Here is a 15,882-nt window from a genome sequence, read left to right on the forward strand (position 1 = left end):
GTTTTTTTTTTTTTTATTTCGGTGATTTTTCCTTAATATAGTAAAAAAGTAAAAACCCCAGTGGTGAATAAATACCACCAAAAGAAAGCTCTATCTGTCCCCAAAAAAGGGTATAAAATTCATTTCAGTACAGCGCTGCATGACGGAATAAATGTCAGTCAAAGTACCGCAGCGCTGAATACTGAAAAATGACCTGGATGGGAAGGGGGTTTAACACCGCGGATGTCAACTGGTTAAAGGCACGGGGAATCTTGTGAAAATTGAGGGCAAGAAGAATGCAGCATGTTATCAGAAAATACTGCCAGACAATTTGCATTCTTCTGTGTCCACAAGTACATCTTCTTTACTGACGCATATCATCACATACAAACCGAAACGTTTCGGGGCCACGCAGGGTCCCCTTCATCAGGTTTAATATGACAAAACATGCTCATAATACACCTTATATAACCAAACATCATATGTAAATCAACCAGTGAGAAGTAGCCCAAAATCCCTGCCCCCAACCCTCCTGACATCACAATGATGTCATATTCCCTCCAAATACTAATATTTAAACAGTAATGAAGCATTGTATACTGTAATAATAGATATCCTATTAATACCTCTATAAATACGTTGGGTCATGACATGTGGATGTGTTGCAGCTGCTCAAAAGTGGTGTGTCGGAAACCTAAGTGACCCGAGTGAGCACCGGAAACACAATCTATGGATGTTCAGATACCAGTGCCAGTGCTTTGCCATGTACCATATGTACCATGGAAGAAGACATGTGGGTTTGGGAACTTGAAATGAAAGGAATGTTTTAATGTAAGAAGGAAAGTTTTCAACCTGCATCACAAATCATTATGTTTGAGGATCTGAACCAAGTGAATACTCTTCACCCTCCCCCCAGCGCTTTTTTCATGATATCATTCAGTGAAAAACCCAAAAGACTGTCTTCTACGAAGGATAGTCACAACAAGCCCTTCTTACACTGTTGTGCTGACAACCAAAATTGAAGCCAGATTGCTCTGCAAATTTGAAAGAAGATGATGATTAAAACAAAAACAGCAAGTACTATGAGCCACAACAGGTTCAAATCCCAGGCACAGCCATAGGTAACAGCATAACAAAATTCAGGGACAGGGTCAGATAAATTGCCAAAGCCCTGGTCATAACGCTTAACAAAGAATACTCAGGGAAAAAACAAACTGTCCTGTCCTGAATAGTGGGGACCTGTCCTCATTCAAACACAGTGAGGGTGTCACTGCTGACATGAAAAATGTCATGGAGAGAACATATATGTTCTCTCCATGACATTTTGTGGACATTGGCTGGCTGGAAGAGCTTCCAGGATTAAAAGAAGTCACACAAACAAATATTAAATTTTTATTTTAGCCCCTAGAGGGGCAAATTCATACATCACTTGGGCCTGTTCAGATCGGTGGCCCTATTGTGGAAAAAAAGCCTCTCTTTATTTATATTAATGCACCCCAGTCTGGAGCCTAAAATATGGGCATTCCCATGAGGGGCAGTACAGCCAGCACTGAACTCCGACCCCCCCCCTCTTCGCTGATGGTTCTTTTACTATTATGAAAACAATCAGCACTACAGGACTGTGTGATAGAGCTGCTGGCTGCTAGTACACATATAGGGCACTGGCAGCCCTATCACACTGCCTCAACAGCACTGAAATATACAGCCCGGCAGATATAATACAGCCCTGCAGCACTGAGTGAGGTTTCATGAATGAATGATCAGCCCAGTGACATACAAAGTACTGGACCTGACAGCACTGATAAAAGCTCACTCGGGCAGCTGTTGATAGTAGAGAGTCTTCTAATTGAAGCCAACAAATCAAGCAGTGTTATCAGACTGGTTCAGTTCACCTCTGTGGACTACAGAACAATTCCCCATTATTGTACAAAGATGAGGAGAGAAGGAGGTGTAGTATGTAATCCAAATCAGTAGCAAGTTGCTTCGCTAAAGATGTGAGTTAGTGCTGTCACTCTAGCAGTGATGTGCGGTACCTTCGCTTCTTGGTGAGGCATTCCAGCCCCACCCCCAGCATGCCAAAGCCCCGCCCATATTCATCCAAAGCCCCACCCTCAGCCTGACGAAGCCCTGGCTAGTGTGGAGGAGGGGGGGAGGAGGAAGGGAGGAGCCTCCCTGTCCCTCACTTGCTCGTCACTGCTGAGGTATCGAGATCGCTGGCCTTAGTGGTTTTTATTTTATTTTTTTCATTGGACAGCTTGGACCCATGGCGCATTGCCATTGGTCCAAACCATCCACAGAGCTCACGCCTCTAATACAAGAGTAGAGGCTGTGATAGCTCTTGCCTCACTATGTTTAGGTTACACAAGCAGTGGGGAAGCCCGCTGCTGTGTAACCTAACTACCTGTCAAAAGCTGGATGCAGCACTGCCTGTAATTAACAGGCAGTACTCCATCCATGACAGGTTTCTGTTTAACCTGTTACAAGCTGCTCTGAATGGAGAAAAAGCTGTCAGCTTCAGACTTGAAGCGGATAGCTTTTTCCTCCATAATACTAAGTGAGGCTCCGCCTCACCTGCCTCCCCTGACCACACGTCCCTGCACTCTAGCACAGGAAGAGTGTTACTGGCAAGATCACCAGGTGAAAATAAAGCAAACAGCACCGAACAAGGACTGGTAAGCTGCAATAGATTACATTTTTGTTTTGGGATTTCAATACACTTTAACTAAATATAATGTAGCTACTGTGGTGCTGCTGGACTTTCAATGTTGCGGACAATATATAAGCCAACTGTTGTTCGCAAAAATAGCAAATGGACAAGTTGCTGAAATGATCTCCTCACTGTGCAGGTATCCAAACTAAAAAATATCTGAAATATGCCAGCTTAAAACATGTTAAGAAAAATCACTAAAGGTAGAACTGACTGTCAAACCCCATCTGGAATTTAGAAACTATTTTGAAGAAAACAATTAGATCTTTGCTGCATTAAAAAAAAGAAAAAAAAATGTGCCTAGGCATGGGTGCTTTTTCTTAACAAGTTAAAAACAGTTTCTGTTTATAGATATATGAGCAGAATTAGCATCCATTAATTTACAAAGGGTGTTCTTCACCATCTACCGTAACTTACACCATCAATTCAAGAGCACTGAGGTGCCAGAGTAAGAGGAAATATAACACTTGATATAGTATGTCATATGTAGATAATTGAAGTAATGTGCCACAGGCTACTAGACAATACAATCTGCTGGTAAGCTATATGATGACATCATAAGCAAACTACCATAAAACTCTGCTAGAGAGCAGAAGCGTAACAGATGTTCTTGCTGTGTATTTTTATTTAGCAGAGCCAATTCATAGAGAGTGCAAAAGGCTGACCTAAGGCTGCAAAAGCACACTGTGCATTCAGCCATTTACAGATGTTTTATACATCTGTTCTTTTCGGTAAAGCTCTTTTTGATTGTAGTGCTAACTGTGACGCGATAAAAAAAAAATTCTGAAAGACAATCTAATCCCATATGCAACTAAACCAGGGAGAGAATGGTAACAATAATATTCAAATTTGTTGAAACAATTGTAACACAAGCATAATTGAAGAAACAGATAATGCACATAAGCACACAACCAGAAACATCTATATTTTGATGCAAACTAAAAACTACAGAAATATAAGGCTAGGACTGTATTAAGGGGGCAATTAAGATCCAGCTAGTTGGTTACAAATGTCTTACATAATTTAACACTGTGACCTTTATCAAGTAAGGGCAAATATCAATATGAAAATCAAATCAGAAGTTATCCCCAGTTTTCATAATATTGTACACCAATTAACTTTAAGTTTAAATGAGCTGAACACATTGCAGGTGCATCAAAACAAAAGTTGTTCAATGTCTTAGGCTGGGTTCACACCTAGGTGTATCGAATAAAGCACGTTTGTCGCGAGTTTCGTGCCGCGCATTTTTACAGTGATTCGCGGTAAAAACCGTGCGACAGACGCGCATTTCCGAGGGCTACCTGGCTGTATCCCAATGGAAACACGCGACAAAAACGCCCCAAAGAAGCTCCTGTACTTCTTTGGGCGTAGGGCGTTTTGTAGCGCGTTCATACAGTCTGTAATACACCCAGGTGTGAACCATGCCCATAGGAAATAATGGGATTTCGGTGTTTGAGCATTTTGCAGAGCGTTGGAACGCGCTACAAAACGCCCAGGTGTGAACCGGGCCTTACAAAGTACAAAAGCCTTGCCAGTAGCTAAGAAGTGGGGCCCTTGTCCTCTCTGGGGAAGCAGGGATCTCATTGCAGAGGTCTAACACCCCTCTACAGTGTCAGACTTATAGCTTTTCAATCAAGCAAAGCTCATGCTACCAGCTGAGTGGGGAGCTCTGGCTCTGACTAGGCAAGGGGCATGTCGGACCTTTGCAAAGAGACTACTGCTTCTCCGCAGAAAGCAAGTTTCCTACTTTCAGACTGTGGCTGATTTTTAAAGAAAACAAACTGCAAGACTTGACACCTTTTGTTTTGATGTACTGGAATGTACCTTTGGGTGGGTGCAGTTATACACTGGTGCCAGATAGTAGGTATGAGGTTGTATTCTGAAGTCTTTAGGAATCAATGGAACACTACATATACTGGTGCATTAATGCCTTTACCTAATTTCATTTCACTTGATGGAACTTTGTAGTGCCTAAATATATATCTACCTCTGGTCAGTCCACCCCAAACTACTTATGGTTATTCTATACCTCCAGGGGACCCCACGAATTGGACCTCTGGGCTTTAAAGTAGACCTTTACTTCCTTTGACAAAAAAATCACATCAGCGTACAATTCTGCATACTGATATGAAATCATCTTACATTCATTACCTAAACAAACATATTTTTATTTTACTTACAATTTCTTTTTTTTCTACTTTCTGGTCCACTTGGCACAAATTATGTAAATGTGCCCAAGCATTGCATCCTGGGAAGGTTACATCAGCAGAGTATTGCTGGGAAATCTTGTCTGCAATCTCATGAGATCTAAGGGAAAGGCATTTTTCTCCCCTCAATAATGCGCATGGTCACATGTCCTAGTCACATGTGCCAGAGTTCCAGGAAATAAAGGGAGTTTTAGTAACCTGCCCTTAGTTAAAATGGTCAATGTCAGAAGACTGGGGAAGAAAAGTGAAATAAAGTATGCAAAAATATTTAAAAAAAGGTAATTATCTAGAAGTATGTGTTTGTAGATTGTCATTACTAAACATTTCTAAAAGGTACCCTTGTTGTTATTTGTTTGTTATTTTGAAAATATGGGTAAAGTTCCTCTTTCACTGCTGGGTCTGCACACCTGCAGCAGCCATTTCAAAGGGATCCTACTCACTTTATTTTTAATTGAGAACACCAAAAGATAATTAGGGACACTGGAGACTTCAAGGTAGCCAACAATGGAGCCAGAACATACTGTTGAAAGACCTTGCCACTATAGTCTGAAAGTTGTAGATGGCTGAACCATTTAACTGCTTCCCGGCCGGCCGTTGTACATATACGGCCGGCCGGCAGCTTCCTGGATGTAACAGGCTGTGTATACATGGCCTGTTAACCCCGCCCACTCGGGCGCGCCGTGCGGGCTTATCACATAAGGGGGTTTCTTAGCCCCCTATCTGATAGCAATAAAGTTAAGTGAAAAAAATGTAAAGTTTCAACCCAAAAAATTTAAATTTACACATAAAAAAGAATTCCATTTTTTTTTTTAAAGTTCCCACCCTGCGAAAACGACGATTGCGCCCATTACGCCGCACATGTTACATATCGAACGTCGCAGTGAGAGCAATCATTCTAGGGTCATCAATCACTGATAATACTAAACTGATGAGCTGTAAAAGCGTCGCCTATGGTTAATTTTGAATATGGTAGTTTTTTGCGATTTCGCGGGTTTTAAGCATGACATGTTTGGTGTCTATTTACCCGACGTGACCCCGTCTTTTATATTTTACCAAAATAATTGGGTAATAATAATTGTTTCCTAACAATGTAAAAAAAACTATTTCAGGAATTTTCCCGAAATATAGTGATTAAATACCACCAAAAGAAAGGTCTATCTGTCCCCAAAAAATGGTATAAAAGGGGATCTAAACATCTGGTCAGCAAGTGGTTAAATTCTAGCTAAACTGAAAAATCCCTTTTGTGTAGGGTGACTTTTTATTTGGGTATTCAGTAAGCTTTGCACTAAGATATGTGCCTAAGAAAAAAGTCAAAATGCGGATGAAATTACAAAACTGCTCACATACAGTTACATACATACAGATACCTAACTTCTTCATGACTTCTACCACCAGTTTACCAAAAATTTGTAAATATAGTAGAAACACCACCACAATTTTTTCTTCTAAATTTTGAATACTGTACTATCTGTTTAATATACAATCAAAGTCAGCCATGCACTATTATATCTCCCCTAGTAATTAGGATCTTAGATTGGCTTGAAAAATAACCAGGTGCTTAATACTGAGGCTTTTCTTTGTGGCATGAAAATTGAACACTTCACACAGACTGTTTGCTTTAGTTGTAAACATATGGATCGTCCTCTGAAATGACTCATTAATTTCACTGCTGAAATGCGGTTGATGCATCTTCCAGTCAAATGCTAAGATCAGCTCATTTGCCATTGCAATAATGGCGACTCATAATAGAAAACATGAGACTACTTGCACATTACAGTATACAGATGTTAACAGAACTTTTGAAAACAAAGGATTACTAAGGACTTCATAAGGCCACATGCTTATAGCAAATTCAAATGTGTCCATGGGCACTAACCGCAGGTATTCGCTCCATCTACAATTACATGCTGACCGCCACAGACAGATGCAGCTGATGTCAGTCTGTCATTTACTTGAACGGGCATAGAGGCTGCAGCTGTACTGATCCACCTGTTATTCCTCCCGCAAGAATTCACAGGTTCTTGCTACAGGAGTCCGCTCCTGCAGCTATTAGCACTGTTTACATGTGGCATAAATATTTTCATTTCCTTACATTGGGCACATTAATTTACATCGCATGAGACACCACTAATGATCAGGTGGTCTTTATACTTGGCAATCAGTCTTAAGTATGACAGGCGAAGCAAAAAATAAAATAAAATCAGTATAAAAAAAAACTATAAAAGCAATGTATTTTTTTAATAATTTCTATTACTTTTAGATGTGCAAATATGAAATATATACTTATGCATACTTCATATTTACCACGCCATTATCAGGGGTGTGGAAATGTAAAAACATAAAACTACTTGTCCAAAGCGGAGCCCAATCTACTTGTCCCTCATGACAATCTACTTGTCATGAAACAAAAAATGGTTTTAACCAAAATCGAATTTAACCGTACGAAGCGCTTCTCGAGTGCTTGCAATTTGTGAGCAAAAATTAAAAATCCATAGCGCATGGCTGTGCTGGTCGGCAGTATGGGGTACAGATAGTACACCCGTACTGTTGGAGGGGAAGGACCATTCACCGAAAGGCAAGTTTAGCAGTGGGGGGGAGAGAGGGGGCCAGATTTGAGCGAGTAATTCCATTTTCCCAAAATACTTGAGAGAGTAAACTCAGGCTGGGCACACACCTTACAACCATCGCAAGACTTTTGTCTTGTGATGGTTGTAAGGTACTTAAAAAAACGTACGATCTGCCCATCTTGCATAGGCAGATCGTACTTGCGATGATCGCAAGCCACGCCCCCTGAGGGGCGGGCTTCCGATGACCGCAATGCCGAACGGGAAGTGTGCGCTTGCGCACACCGGCCTGTACAGCTTTTATCTTACGGACATGCCGTAAGATGTCCGTAAGTTAAAAGTCGTGCGACCTTACAGTAGTAGAGGTCGCACGGCTTGCACACACCTTACGATAATCGTACAATCGCGGGATTTCCCGCCCTTATCGTACGATTATCGTAAGGTGTGCGAGGACCTTTACCCTGCGTGTTAGAGAGTGCTGCTTCCCGGCTACCACAATATGGAACACAGGGGAATGGGGGCAGCACTGACACACACAATGCCCTATGCATGCGTTTATTTGCATTCAGATGGCAGGGCTGCAGGGTTGATTTTAAATGTTTCTTTCATTTTTATTTTATAATTTTTTTACGACTTTTTTTCACATTTTTATTTATTTTATCTTTTATACTTTATTACTTTTTTCATTTATTTTATTATTTTTTATACATTTTTAATTTTTTTTAATTCTTGTTTAATTTATACTTTATGTTTTTTTTCCACTTAACTTTATTGTTATCACACAGGGGATAAAAAACCCCTATGTGAAAGCATTTAGAGGTGACAGTCTCTCTTTATGGAGCCTGCCCTCCAATACAGAGGATCCAACACAGCCCTCCTGTCTCACTGATCACACAGGGCAGATCCACGATCTCCATCCTGAAGCCATTTGCCATGGTCCCGTGTTCACCAGAAGAGTGGGGAACCCCAAAAGCCACATCGGGGGGGGCACGGGCCATGATACCATATAAAAAGAAAAAATGTAAGAAAACACAAACAATTTTTTAGTCCCCCCGCCCCCACATACACACACATGCAACCACAAACATGCATCGGGTGCGACTACGTCCGAAAATGATAATTGCTATGTATTTGAATGACCACCACAGTCACTTTAGACATTATGATGTGGATCAAAAGTAGGCTCAAACAAATTTAAAGATGGTACAAGAAATAGCAGCTAGAAATTGAAGGTGTTTGATCTCACATTTTATGGAACACTAAACTTATTCTAAAAACATAACTTATATAATTGCTATGCAACTATTGGTTTCCAGTAGCGATGCACTGGTGCCGATACTGGGCATTTTCAAGAGTACTCGTACAAAAACCCTAATACTAATTGCGGATATCGGCGCTTTACATTTTTAAATAGCTTTGGCTGCCGCAAGGTCCCGCTCTTGCTGGGGACCTCACAGCAGCCTTCTGAGGACCTCACAGCACTTCCGCCTCACGTATCCGCCCGCCTGCAGAGAAAGCGCCCACAGCCCTTCTGACTGCCGCAGCCATTCTGACGCACGCACCCGCCTCCCATACCCTCCGGACCCCTCCTTGAGAGCACTGACACTGCGTATGTGGGGCTTACCATGCAGTAAGATGCAGGGGAGGTAGGGTTTCAGTTAAACTAGTCTGATTTCCATATTTGTCCCTTTGTGTCCTCTCCCACCCCGGTCCCGATGGGGACACTGGTGACAGGGGCACCATCCAGTGTGCTGCAGTGTGCAGCTGCTGCCAGCACAAGCTGTCATTATTATTGTTTACTTCTGTTACTGCATTGTAAGCCGGAGCCAGGCAAAGTCTGATACTAACAGTCCTGGAAGACCACTGCTGGGACTGTAGTCCCACAGCTTTTTAGGGGTCAGGTGCTGTGAAACCCTCCCCACCCCTCCCGAGATCCTCCGCACCGATCCCGAGACCCTCCGCACCCTCCCTGAGACCCGCCGCACCCCTTTTAAGACCCTCTGCACCCCTTTTAAGACCTCCGCCCGAGACATCAGGCAAGCAAGCACCCCAGAGCAGAAGTACAGTGTGTTTTATAATGTGTTGCTGGGATTTGGAGTCCTCTACAGCTTGGCGTGAGTGGCAGAACTACCAGGGGTGCAGTGTTTGCAGGTGCGACCGGGCACTGGCGCTCCACCACTGTCCTAAAACCATTAGTCTGTATTGTTTTTAAAAAACTGTCACGACACTAAAAAAAGTATCGGCAATTGGTATCGGTGAGAACTTAAAAATATCGGTAGTCATACTCGGTCTGGAAAAAAATGGTATTGGTGCATCCCTACTTTCTAGCAGAATGACAGCATTCTATAAATCATGAATTTAAGAAAATCTCTAATGATACTAAAGCTACAGCACCAGAGTGCAGGCATAACTAGGTGCATTTAGAGCCCCATCAAACCTCCAGGGTGCCAAGAATTCCAGAGTTTGCCAACATACCATTTTGATGCATCTATGTATGAGAGTTCGCCTTCCTCCTTCTACAAGTTTCTACTGTCCATCACTAAAGTAGGGTATACATGGTTAGAATTTAGAATGGACTAAATTGATTTGGGAATGTTCGTTCGGCTTTCTAGTACTTGATGGGGACAAATCGATTATCAATTTCGACCACAGTGATGACAAATTAAAAGAAGCATGTTGAAAATTAGAAAGAAAATTAAACGAAATTCCGAACGACAATCGGCAAATCTCTGATGGCATTATCAAATGCTCCGATGGGCTTTTTTGAAAATCTACCTGTGTAAACCTACTTAAGATAGAACGTTTACCTGGCCAACAAAAACATGCAGTAGGAAGCAGACAAGTTCTCAAGGCATAGAAAGTGATGAAACGTGCAAGATTTGGAAAAACAGGGATACTGGAAAGGGAATGTGTTTGTGTGGTAGTCAGTTCAGTAACCTTTGTTCCAAACTAAAAAATCCTGCATGCATTTATTTTTGTACACCACAATCCACCTGTCACACATCATTTGACGACATCTCTGACCCAGTTCAAATAATATCTGACAAAATATACTACATGGTTAACAGCGAACTGAAGTTATTACCTTTTCCACTATAATCAGGTCTCCAACTTGGATATCTGAACTTTTTACTTGCACTTTACCTACAAGAAATAACACAACATCTGAAAACCAAGCCATGAATATGCATATGTATCTGGAAGACAAAGACAGAAACACAATTCACATATTTATATAGCATATTTTATCATGTTAATTGCTCCCTTTGGTTATGTGGCATTCTGTTTATATAAAACATCACACTGGCTCAAGTTTTGTCTTACAAAGTTTACAAATTCACATTAAGTTGAAAAGACGCCAAATAGTATATGAAACACTTAAACAGTAAGCATTTCAAAAGCCAGTCAATAAAGGTTATTTTATTATTAAAATCCTTACATGTGTTTCAACAATTAAATAAGTTTTCTTTCATAAAGACTTGATTTGTAGGAATTCCCCTATAGCTAGCAGATAAATGGCAAAGGTTTGCTAAAGTATTAAACTCTTTTGCAACTTAAAAAGAGATTGTTACTTTATACCAATAATTACAAATGTTCTCTAACTAACAAAACCTTCAGAATAAAGAGCCCCATACCCCAAACATTTGTAAGCACATGTGCACCTTGGTTTGAACTCTGCCCGCTTGGATATCAAATAGGTGGGATGAAAGAATATTAATTCAAATTAGTTAAAAGAGAATTATGGGGTAGGTGTCTTTCCCCATAGTTCTCTTTAGGGTCACGGGAAGAGGTCTTCCCATGACCCAAAGCTCAGTATATAGGGAGCTATTGCCCGCTATATACTGAGAGCGCCGCAGCTGGGACGGATCCCGACAATAATGTCGTGATCCACCGAGCTGCGTGGGAGACAGCTGGCTCTGCCTATGTAGAGTCAGAGCCAGCTGTGCCCGCCCCATCCCCCGTTCGTTCCTCCACTCAGCGCTGGAGGATCGGAGAGGGGAAGGGGAATCCCTGCGGGGAGCAGAGCAGTGACTGACAGTCATACCAGATCCTGAAATACTTCAGGATCAGTGTCACTAAGGCTATTATTGGCTGTTCTTAAGTTTGAAGCAGCCTAATAATAACCAAAAATTAATTAATTTATCAAGCAGTAATAGTGAGATTAATGCCCAATGACTGTATGATATAATTAAATTTAAAAAAATAAAAATGTAAAAAATGTTTTTTTAAAAATAGTAAAAAGTGTAAAAAAATAACAAAATGTAAACAAATAAAAAATAAATGTAACAAATAAAATTATATATTTAAATATATTTTTATACATAGTATTACATAGTAATTTTTAACCACCTCAAGACAGTGATGTTCAAAGTATATCGCTGTCACTGAGTGTGACACTTAGTGACAGTGACATTGTATGCCAGGTGACAATTAAAAGTAAAACAGTTACTTATAGCAGGTCATCATCAGAATGCTGTTGAAGCATGAGGATGACTGAGCATGTGCCACAAGAGGTGGTCCCACACTAGTGTTGATTGTGACTGGGCTCCCATGCAACAGGAGGATTTGTCTTTCTTATATTTAAAAAGTTGCTTGGTATTTCTGAATATATCAAAGTGCTAATAAAAATAAAAGGAAATCTGTTCAAATCACCAGTGAACAATTATATTTTAGGATTTGAAAAAAATAAATTACCCACACTCAGAAAGAATGATAACTTACTGGACAATTTTGAAGGGGAAAGAAAAAATAAAAACATGTTTCTTTATTCTAATGATATGAACCAGGTACATCTGGACTGACTTAAAGGAATACTAAGTGCCAACAGATTTTTCAGCACGTATGCCTGCCACCGTATGTTTTATAAATATATCCCAATGATTATTGAAGGGTTCATTCATTTTCTTTGTTAAACATATTAGAAATTCAGAAAGGAAGCTTTACTAGAATAGGAGTAAATATGCAATTAATGCAGAGTTGCTTTAACTGGATGAAAGCAGTGCTGCAAAAAAAAACCAATACATATAGTTGTCAGTGCAAAGATTTTAGTGAACTATATTTTTTTTCTTTGAAAACATCTCAAAAGAAATGCATTCTTCACCAGCTGTGTAATTACCAATAAAAAAGTTCAAAGCTGTCAGTGGTAGCTGCACATCCAGACTTTATGGTCCACCAAGACGTAGACCTCTAGCCTACAGCAATATGCAGAATTCAAGCACTGAAATAAGCGTCAATAGTAATTCATTACAGTCACTGGAAAAAAAGCATTGCAGTTTTCATTGCAGTTGAAAAACTAATAAATATTTCTTATGTGCAAGAGAACATTACACCGAAACTCTTAATATTGAAAAACAAGTCTTGAGATATATATGTTACTCAATACAAGGCAAACAAATTTGATATCAAAAGGTGAGTAAATGGAATCCCATGAAGTGAAATAAATTGACATCCCAAAATTATTAACTTGGGGTTCTGTGATGTAATTCAAAGAAATAAACATGACTAGTATAATGACAACCACCAAAACTTAATAGTGAATATGGATTTCCAGTATATTCACTTCCAGTTACTCCTGTTATAAAAGACAAAGAGAAAACTGATAATATGTCATTCATAAACTATAATTAATGGTATGTTACTGATGTGTCAAAGCCTGTGAATGAGTAAGCTACACAGACTTTAAAGACTTTTCACAGAGCTAAGGTAAGATTAAAGTCATATTAAAGTAAGAAAGTTTTTAAGCTATTTCAAATGCTGATTAAATCATTTACAATGGATGCTGCTTCTTGATGATGAAGGTTTTAGCTTCCTACAGAATCAGATGGTCCCCTTTACCTTGCAGGGTCCTATGGAGTCACTCTTGTGTGTGATAATATGCTGTGCATAGCTTTAGCAAACACACAGGCTCAGCAAGGGCAATCCCATCCCCTTTCCCTTGTTCCCCACTCCTTGTTCTTCCCTTGATTCTTCTCTAAGCTAGTAGATGGATATCTGTAGGAGACTGCTCTGTCTTTTGTGATCTAGTACTGGACAGGAAGTTAAGGGAAGCAGAGCTGAGAGACTTGGATCCAGCTGTTTGGAAACATGATGACTGTATGCAAAGACATACTTTGCTGAGTAATGTATATTTGTTGATATGGATTCAATATTGAAAAAAAAATAGAGAGTTTTATATTACTCTAACACCTCTTTGTTGTGTGCCTTGTTTGACTACACAACGTATGGGGGGTCTACTTAGGAGATACCAGCCCACGTCTAACATAGGCTATAAATCAGAGCAACCCTCTAGTCTTCAGACAAGTCAGACACTAATACAAAATAAATATACAAAGTGTTAAAAGTATGAAGAATAAATGTGTAAAACTCAGCAAATAACTCATATACGTGATATTAAAAATAACAATTATGTTCAAAGATAGGTAATATACACTCGCTAAGCCATCTATTAAATATATAGATAATTATATACATCTAAAAAAGGACTGAAGTGCAAAGTGTAATTGTGAATCATAAGTAAGTTTTAACTGATAGCAACCAGATTTTTAACAACTTTGAAGTGCAAAAAAGTGCAAAATACAAATCAGTGCAATCCTCCAGAAACAATGTGAGCTTTCAATCAGTAGTGCAATCCAAACAATTCTGACCTATGAACAATGATAACAATAGCAACCAGTTTGTTATCCACATCACATAAAGTGCAAACAGCAAGCAGACCATTACACACCCCTGGCTGCAGTAGACCTCCAAGTTTATTTTCTAACCAGTGATAAATAAACAATTTTCCTGTTTTCATTTCGCTTACACAAACTCTCTGGATATATATTCATATTTCTGTTGATTCCTCAACCCTAACGTTCTCTTTGCCTGGTGAAGATTCACGAAGAGCTCTAGTAAATTAACTGCACAATACCAATAAAGCTGTCAGAACACTGCAGAAGTCCTGCACCTGGGTTTACTATTTTGTGGTCATCACTTGGAAAATGAGTGAGAATTTGTAACTTTTATTGTTCATTAATTTACAGAGACACTACAGAGGACAACATTGCCCTGTGGCTTGTGAGAATTCCTCATATAGGGGACTTAAAGGGACATTAACGTCACAATTATTTTTCTCCCCCCCCCCCCCCCGCCATGCTGCTTTAAGGACTTACCTTAAATGATGCCTCTTGTGACGATCATCTTCTGCCTTCCACTTGTATTCAGCAATCTCTCCAGCACTGGTGCCGGTCTCTGATCCAACGCAGACTGTTGTCTCTTCCTGTCCCACGGAGTCTCTCCGACGTGCACGCTCACGGCTGCGTGCATTCAGCTCCACTGTATCTCTCCTCTTTTCCCTGCTGAAGATCTCTACTGCACATGCGCCCTCCCCATTCTCCTACTTGGCCACTCAAGAAGCTCTAGATCTTCAGACGGGAGCGAGCGGCTGAGACACAGGTAAGTAATTACCTTTTAGGTAACGCCTTAGTTCTTGCATATTTCAACTGCTCGCTAATTTAATTATGCTTTAAATACAAGTTTGGAAGGTAAAAAAATGGAAGGTAAAAAAAAAAAAAAAAACTAAGACAAGGAACGTTCAATGCAAAACTGTTGGACAGGAAGCTGAAAACTTTATATTTTGACCACGTACTCTGTGAAGGAAGAATTTATGTTATTGTTTCAAAGAATAAATGTAAGAAACCATTTGACTTTTTCATGTGGTCTTACCTGAATTTTCCTGTGCTCATAGCATGCAGAGAAGGTGTGCCTGAACTTTGCTGAGATCCTTGCCTCTTTCCTTTGTCATTAAATGATTTATAAAAATGGCATTTTGTCTTTTTGGTGATTAATATGACAGGACAAATGAATAATCAAAGCCCTGGTACATATAAAGAGTTTAAATATTCTACCTGTAGCATAAAGAAATTGGATCTCTCACTCTTGAACATGCTAAGACTCATAAAAGTTGTCTCTTTTTTGTTTTCAATGTAAGCATAAAATATGCAAATTAAATAAATGCTATTTTGCATTCAGAGTACACAGGTTTACACAACGTTTCCCATTAAGGAAAGATCTGATCACTTCTGAAAATGGTTACTAAATTGACCAATGTTTCATAAGGCAATCACTTCTATATAGTTAGATTAAATTACTTGACAAACAATGTCTCAATTGTAATTTGCAAATTGTTCAGAATTTCTTGGAGATAAGATATAAGTGCTGTACTTTGATATAACTAAATGCTCCCAACAGTGAAACTAATCTAAACACTTAAGAAAAACAGATAATTTGAGAACACTTTGTGTGTATGGACTCATATATGGTCTATAATATGTTGTGTTTTTTTGCAGATTAAAACTGTGCATATATGGTAAACAATGCCCGCATCAGTGCAAAGTCGCCTTATTTATTTTCTGTTTCAGCTACGTTGGAAAACTCTTTGTTTTAT

At 39.7% G+C, this 15,882-nt stretch overlaps 1 protein-coding gene across 1 annotated transcript in view; it reads right to left on the minus strand.

Moving 5' to 3' along the window:
• The window catches only part of ATP9B (ATPase phospholipid transporting 9B (putative)), a 245,998-nt gene that overhangs the window by 187,311 nt on the left and 42,805 nt on the right, over nt 1-15,882 (minus strand). The window contains exon 6 of the mRNA XM_018553011.1: nt 10,543-10,601. Coding sequence (XP_018408513.1) covers nt 10,543-10,601 — 59 coding nt within the window. The remainder of the gene's footprint in view (nt 1-10,542; nt 10,602-15,882) is intronic.

Source organism: Nanorana parkeri, unplaced genomic scaffold (genome assembly GCF_000935625.1).
Source record: "Nanorana parkeri isolate BGI_ZX_2015 unplaced genomic scaffold, ASM93562v1 scaffold105, whole genome shotgun sequence".
In the NCBI taxonomy this organism is placed as follows: domain Eukaryota; kingdom Metazoa; phylum Chordata; class Amphibia; order Anura; family Dicroglossidae; genus Nanorana; species Nanorana parkeri.